We start from the raw sequence: 7,695 nt of genomic DNA, 5'->3' as shown, positions 1-7,695 counted from the left end.
TCGGAGTCATGCTGTGAATGGCCTTCAACGCGCCGAGAATCTGTCGTTGTCAGCGACTCCGGGCGATAAACGCGACCATTGTTCAAGCTGTTTTGCGAGTTCGATCCCCGCAGTGATCGACCCTCGCGGTCCTTACGCGTAATAGATGAAACCGTCGAAGACGGTGATCTAGACCTGCTCCTCTCACTCGCCGAAGGAGGCGAAGCACATTTAGGGTAGCGAGAGCGTGAATTCGTATCCCGCAGATAACGACCTTCACGACTACTCGCAGAACACGACCGTGATCGTGCATCCCCCCGCGATTGCGAAGAGGGAAAAGACGATCTTGTCGTGCTACGAGAACGGGAACACCTATTCGCTCTTTCCAGAAACTCCAGGCGTTTTAATAGATCTTTTTTATGAATTCTTACTTCCGGAGAGTCACTTCGATCTCTTTTCTTTTTTGATTTTCCCATTCTAAAAAGTAAATAAGACCTGCAATATAAACGGGATTATATGTATAACAAAGGTTTACCTTAAACACTTTTCAGAACAGCGAAAAAAATTAACGTAAGTAAACGAAAAACAACCGGCAGTGAAGGCACCAAAACGACGAATGACTAAGTGTGAGCAGAGACGGGGTCGGGGCGCAGGGAAATTCTGAACTTGCTTTAAAATAGGTGGTGTTAGGCAGCCAATATGGCATACTACGTATAATACAAAGTGATATCGAGAACCGAACACTGCAGTATAATTATTCACCAGTAAACCCGTGGGCTACGCTCCACTCCTTTTATGTAAGGTAGCTTACGATATTAACAATTGCAATATTTCAACTACTTATAAATCCAAAATACATTTAATGAATTCGTCAGCGCGGTCGATAGGTAAACTCCCTAATGCGAAACAATCAGACTTTTTATAAATGCAGCAACTGAGACTTAAAAATATACATTTATTGTATAAATTTCACTACTGCATTCCGGTAATACTTATTTTGGAAACCATGACATGTAGGAAGAAAATGAATATATCCATTTTTTGTAGGAAATTTAATTGTCTTTAACTGCCTAATTCCGTTACACAACCATTTTGATAAGAATGGTTTTTAGGTAGAATGGATGGTATAAGGTTAAGCGAAAAACGAAAAAATGTGGCCCTCTTTCCCACCTGCAGCGGCTGGGCTAGAAACGGGGACTTTTGCTATTGCCGTCCTCTACAATCCCTCTATTGACTGAACTATATTGTCATTGTCACTGCTTAGTTAAAGAACATACTATCAAAGACTATCCTATCCTCTAGTCTTTGATAGTACAGTTCTCACGGCGAGTGTAAGTTTGCCTAGCAGCAGGACGCGCTGCGCACTGTTTCGAATTTAAATTGTTTGAAATAGCGCGATTGCGTAAGCCATTGGTATGTAATTTACATAACCGACCGCTGCCGAGCACACGATATACCGACCTGCGCGACACGCACGGGGTACAGGTACACACTCGCCGTGATAACATACCACAGAAAACAACACAGGTAATATGGATCGTTTCTGTAGTGTATGTGGTGCAAGAAAACGACTTAACTTCGATTTTTCAATAGGTAAGTAGCCACTATATTTTATTGTACCTAAGTAAAACTGTTGTATTTCAGAGAAATGTGAAAAATGTAACCAAATGCCGCACATTCTCTCATTTGAATTGAAATCAAGCAATGTTTTACGTTGTTCAGTGTGCGTGTCGTACATTTGCGAGTCAAATAGATATTGTGAAATATGTGGCCATACCGTAGAACGTAGTAAAATAATTAGAAGCAAACGGGCAATTGAAAACCGCGACATGATTCGCGTAAAAAAAAATCAGGCTTTAGAAAGAAGAAGAGAAACTCGCAATATGGTAAAAGCTGAAACAATTACATCTTTATCAACATCGCATTTAGATGAGTCATTAGAGCAGGCTGATGTAAATAAATCGTTTGCAACTGATGGTGAGGGCGACATTTTATTCAGTCAGCTGCGTGATGAAGATCTCGCCAACGACGTAAACAACGGCAACGATAAGAAAGAAACACATTTAGAGGAGGTGTGTGATATAGAAAAGGACGCCGATGTAAAGGATAAAAAAGAAGAAAACAATTAAAAAATATTTTTGTGTTTTATTCAGTATATTTTTACCTTAACTTGTTATAAGAAAAACATATTTTTAGTGTAGGTAATAATCAATTATATCTAACTTAAAAATAAAACTTACAGCAAAAAATGCCAAATACGCATAACGGGCGATCAAAAATGAGTTGCTCTCTAGTCGCCTTTGGAAGTTCAATTTAAGTACATTTCCCATGTAAACAAAAATTCCAAAGGTGACTTGACAGCAACTCATTTTTGATCGCATTGTACATGTATCAGATTTGAAACAGGGATTGCGTTAACAAAATGTTAGGTTATAAATATTGGCTCTCCTAATAATTGAAAACCGGAATTACAAAACTTCGGGGTAAACAACATTGCGCGTGAATTTTCCCGAATAGTTTGGGAAAGACCCCTGTGTTTTCGAGTCTTCAATGAAAATTCGTATACAGTCAAATTTACGAACTCGGGAAAGAGCTACATAAAGCTGACCGTGAGAAAATACTGGATCGGGAAGGTACAGGGACACTTTTTTAAGAGTTTGTCCTTGACTTTTATTTATTGTCATACAAAATGCCAATCGTAGTGGGAATTGTAGACGTTCAAATTTAAAGGGCAATGCAGTATCAGATGGTTGCAGTTTAACTTTGGGTATAAGTATTCGTTCCCCACGATTTGCTCCAGTTAAAATTTCACACTCGATAGAACTTGGATTCATATTCAATACACGGAGACGTGTACCATTAATAAGTCCTTGTGCGATGTTCATATTTCTTAATAAAATTACAATGGCATTTTTTTTCAACTTTAAGCAATGCTGAGGAAGACCACTGATTTCCACACTGTTAAGGAATTCCGGTGGTAGTTGGTCATGTTCTTGGGGATCTTGCGTATCTATACTAAAATATATTTGTGGCTCACCTGAAAGTTTGTCAAGGACTTTTTCATTAATGATTGTTGCGTTATTATTTTTTGGGGTAAGTATTGCTCTATCGACGATTTCTTCCAGATACAATGTGTCTATAATGTTTCCGAAAGTAAAGTTAAGCATTGATTCAATACCTTGACCTATAATTTTTTCGGGAATCTGAATGAGACCTTCTCCGATTTCTGGATGAGCTGGATATTTGCCATCTCCAATATCTAATAGAAATTTTGAGAACGCACCATCATCTTCACTGGCTCTCATGTTGGTTTGAAGATCTAGTTTTTGGAAATGAGTAAAAAGTGGATTGGACTTAATTGATGATTCAACCGTAACTGCACGACCGACGTGAGCAACAACGGAAAGTGTTTGGCGAAAGTCACCACTAAGTAAAATAAACTTGTTTCCGAAGTGTCTTTCCTTATCGGAGCCATTAACTATATCTTTAAATAGTCTATTAATTACCGTAAGAACATCAGAGCTAATCATTGGCGCCTCATCGCATATAATCAGTTTTGAAGATCTAATTCTTTGTGCAATGGCAGAATTACGTCTAACTTCAGGAACGGAGTCTGATCTTGTGGGAACAGGCAACTTTAATTGAGAATGTATTGTTCGACCACCTGGTAGCAAAGACGCTGCAATACCTGTATAAGCCATAGCAATGCAACTTGAACCGAGTTTGGCAATTAGTGAACGTTGTATAAAAGTTTTTCCGCATCCGGCCGCTGCTGAAAGAAAATATAAACGTTGAGAGCTGCCGGTGTCTATGGCTTGGATTATTGTATCAATCACAAACTTCTGTTCGGCATTTGCTTGAGAATATAAATCCAAAAAAGTGTCACTATTATTGTCCGCGTCTGCGCTTTGTGCCATTGTTGAAGGTGTTGGCAAACCAATCAGAGCACATGTTGTATTATTTTCCAAAAGAATTTCTTCAATTTCCAGAAGTGCGCAATTTTCGGCGTTCTCAAGGCTCATTGTTTGGATGTAATCTTCATACATGTGGTATTTGAAATCATTCCATATCAAATCCACATTATTAGGGACATTCAGTGAACAAATGATTGCGAAAAACTGACGAATTTGTTTGGGTGTTTTAGCACCGCAAACCTCCGCAACAGCCTGATACCAAATCATATCATTGGCCGAAATACCTCTTGCTTGGCAAGCGTCAACATAAGTTGAATAGACGTGGCCATCATATGTTCGTAGGTCTTCGAAGTTTTTCGCACCACGTACATGTAGAAGTAGCATTCGTAAATGGAAAAGCTCAGAATTTTTTGGATTTACAGCGTATAGGCGGCTTACAACCTTTGGTGAATTTTGTTTGCGTTTTTGCCAACAACGCCCATTATTTGACCAAGTGTAATGCAATGGTGTTTCAGTGTAAAGGTACTGGTGTGCAAATTCGTCTATTTGATTAAGACGGAACCAAGCAAGTAGTTTGGATTGGCGAACGTTTTCCTGTACCAACTTATTGCCTATTTGATCTTCATTAAATATAATTCTTTGTTGATTTTGAAGGTGACATTCGAGTTTGATTATTGTGTGTGATTGATAATGCATTTCAAATTCATTGATTCGCCATATAGCTTCATGGGCGCCAACATATCGTCCTGTGATGAATGTGTTTATTTCGTCGTGTGATAACGCTACAGAAGTTGAGTCGGTGGTAAAGTGAAGCGTTCCGGCGTCATACCCCTTGTAAATGTATTTGCTGAAAAATGAAAGACACGTTATTAAATACCTACTTATATATTTAATGTATCATTAATACTTACTAAATGTATTTAATTGATTTAACGGAAGAGCAAATTTCCACATTGATATGCGCATTATATCGTTGCAAAAGATATGGATTGTGAGGCACGATACGACGATTATCAATTAGATTGTTATTGGATTTCCATATCTCCCTCCCATTGTTTCTACGGCGGTATATCGGATAGCCGTTGATCGCTTCGCGAGTATTTTCACTGAAGTCTTTTGGATATTTTTTGGAGCATTTTCCTTCTTCTAAGCACATTGGATTGCAAGAATGAGTCATATGAGACGTTACTAAAGCGTATAGATGGCCTTCTTTTCTTGGATCAGGGATTTCAGCCGAAATAAAACGATCGATGTCTTCAGGTGTTCTTATTGCATCATCTTGATGAAGTGTCACCAATAAATGAGCGTGGGGAAGACCTCTTTTTTGAAATTCAATTGTATAAACGAGCGCCGCAACTCCACCGAAAATCCTTCCTTTCACAATTTCTTCAATTAAAGAGTTCAGCTTTAACTTGAATACTCTCACAACAATATCAGGACGATACTCTGGCCTGTTTTCGGGTTGAATAGTTGTTTTTATTTCGTCCCAATTGGGATTAGCTGTAAAAGTAATAAATAAGGAAGGCTTTCCGCAAACTTGAATAATCCTCATGGCATCTAGGTAACGTTCGTGCATATTTCGGGGGGAACCAATGAAGGAGGATGGAAGAATGACCATTTTACCCGGAACTACGCCAAGTTCGTTTGATTCACGAATCATAAAGTCCATCACGTTACAGTAGAGGTCGGCCCTTAGTTTGCTTTGATTCATTCGAATGTATGTGAGACGTTGACTTTCAATCCGAACGTAAATATCCACAATATATTGAAGGAAAAGCTTCTGGCTTCTATGCAGCAATGAAAAACCGGGCCTCACTGAAAGGCGATATGATACATATTGCAGAAGAGTAACCTTAAATCGTGATACGGTACGATTTTCTTGAATATGCTCCATGTTCATGTCCCAACCCTTGTCTCCATTTGGGAATAACAAAGGATATGTCAGTGGATCAATTATGTTGGATAGAATGGGAACCTGGCGTATCCCTCCTGTTAGCAGGTAGATTACAATGTCGCGATTATTGTTTAAGGGAGGAGCACCATCAGAGGATTTGAAAATTGTTGCAATTTTTTCAGTTCCTGAAGCATCATTGTAGCGGCCAGGATGGCCATCTGGTGAGCAGCTGCCATGGAGATACATACACACTTCTCGGGTATTGCGGTTTTCACTTTCTGCGAGAGATTGCTCTTCGAGCCATAAGTTATGCATAGTTTTGAATTGCTGAGCATAAGGATTGACCTGGTGAATGTAATTCGAAATGTGCTTCATTAGGTTAGCATCGCATTCGGCATTGTATGTATTACTCATTCTCTGTTGTACTGCTTCGTCGACGTCATATGTGTATACAGAAGCATTGCGTGCTGGGTGGGAGTCATTTGTCAATAATGGGCCGATACTATGATAAACCTGTCCATGGATTTTGTAATAGTAAACACCGTGTCCAGGATTTTCTTCTAATTCGGCTTGCATGGATACCATCTGATGAGCTGCGTTATATTTCCGAATATTTTTTAAATATTCTTTAGAAGTTTGATCATCTTTTTGTATAAGTTCCTGTAAAAATATTGAAGACGAAATTGGGTGTAGTTTGACTTTGGCCTTGTGGCAGCAATTTTTAAACACAACTGAATTTGTAGTGTCGTGTTCGGCTGTAAAATGCAAAGCATCACAACCACTACAGGTAACATCCATGGTACCTAAGTGATGCACATTGGTGGTCGTGGTGGCATCTTCAATAAGAGATACAAAATAATCGTAACCTCAATTTGTAGAATCTTACCTCTCCTTCTTCGCATGTTAACACGGCGATCTTCGCTCTTTTTACGCGCACGTGTGGGCATATTTAACAATCGTTAACCGAATGAACGAATAAATAAAATCAAGTCGTTTCCACAAAGCGGAAATCAAAAACACAGCGTAAAAATGCAAGCGAATGAAATCATAAGTCTGCATTTAACCTTTGAGCCGTCTTATTTCGTTATTCAATGGTTCTACCTAGTAGATAGGCAACCCTAATCACTCCTTCATAAATGCCTTTCATACATCGACCTTGAAGTGTATTGCGTGATCAAACACCCAAAAGGCACATCTACCACATCAGAGCTTTCCGTAGAGTCGACAATCTTGAAGATCGGTCAATTGGTAGAAAAGATATGGCGGTAACAAAATTTAAATGTAAAATCGGTTTCGGTATTAATATATTAGATCGCTTTGCATTTGATAGTGTTTTCTTTTGGTTTGGTAAAGGGTTCAACAACTGTACTCATACCACTTTTTAGACACAGGAAAACCCAGTCGTGAAATCAATATTCCTTATAAATCTGTTTGAGGAAATTTAATTTTTGGAATTGATTTTTTTCAAGTTATGTCTCTCTTGTGCTATTTGTTATTTTGTGGTGTCTCTCGCTTATACAGAGATGGGCAAATCACTGTATAGTAAATTATGTATTTATGTATTATGTGGGTCACTTGTATGTGTGTTGTGGCCCCACGTTGAGCGCCAAATAAATTATGCTGTAGCCCCATGTTAAGCGCCAAATAAATAATGCTGCGTGCAATGATTTGCAGTTACAATACCACACAACAGACATTAACCTAGTTAGCTCAAATTAAACACTTGAACTTTTTTCTTTTTAAAATTTTCTCAGGTCACGAGTGGTTTCCGAAAAATAATACTCTAGTAGGACTTCGAATGAGGATTCAAATTGACAAATAATTAATTTATAAAAAGAAATTATAAGAATTTATTCTAAAACGCGTGAAAAGAAAATCAAATACAAAGAGTCTTGTAAGAAAAATTTA

General features: G+C 38.4%; 3 protein-coding genes across 3 annotated transcripts; 1 reads left to right on the top strand and 2 right to left on the bottom strand.

Moving 5' to 3' along the window:
• Nucleotides 1-1,469: 1,469 nt before the first annotated feature.
• LOC116164677 lies at nt 1,470-2,156 on the top strand. The gene is made up of 2 exons (XM_031478875.1): nt 1,470-1,572; nt 1,624-2,156. Exons 1-2 carry the CDS (start codon nt 1,512-1,514, stop codon nt 2,106-2,108), a joined length of 546 nt encoding a protein of 181 aa, XP_031334735.1. The 5' UTR covers nt 1,470-1,511; the 3' UTR covers nt 2,109-2,156.
• A 1,242-nt stretch (nt 2,157-3,398) lies between these two features.
• LOC116162768 lies at nt 3,399-5,174 on the bottom strand. Its single transcript, XM_031476467.1, has 3 exons — nt 4,805-5,174; nt 3,668-4,740; nt 3,399-3,614 (listed from the first exon to the last, which is right to left on the bottom strand). Exons 1-3 carry the CDS (start codon nt 5,068-5,070, stop codon nt 3,580-3,582), a joined length of 1,374 nt encoding a protein of 457 aa, XP_031332327.1. The 5' UTR covers nt 5,071-5,174; the 3' UTR covers nt 3,399-3,579.
• Nucleotides 5,175-5,224: 50 nt separating this feature from the next.
• LOC116164014 lies at nt 5,225-6,803 on the bottom strand. Its single transcript, XM_031478140.1, has 3 exons — nt 6,674-6,803; nt 5,339-6,623; nt 5,225-5,279 (listed from the first exon to the last, which is right to left on the bottom strand). The coding sequence occupies exons 1-3, from the start codon at nt 6,732-6,734 to the stop codon at nt 5,225-5,227; spliced, it is 1,401 nt and encodes a 466-aa protein (XP_031334000.1). The 5' UTR covers nt 6,735-6,803.
• Between the last annotated feature and the right edge of the window lie 892 nt (nt 6,804-7,695).

Source organism: Photinus pyralis, unplaced genomic scaffold (assembly GCF_008802855.1).
Source record: "Photinus pyralis isolate 1611_PpyrPB1 unplaced genomic scaffold, Ppyr1.3 Ppyr1.4_LG2, whole genome shotgun sequence".
NCBI lineage: Eukaryota > Metazoa > Arthropoda > Insecta > Coleoptera > Lampyridae > Photinus > Photinus pyralis.
The sequence above is the reverse complement of the archived record's forward strand: the minus strand, read 5'-3'. Positions and strand labels throughout refer to the sequence as shown.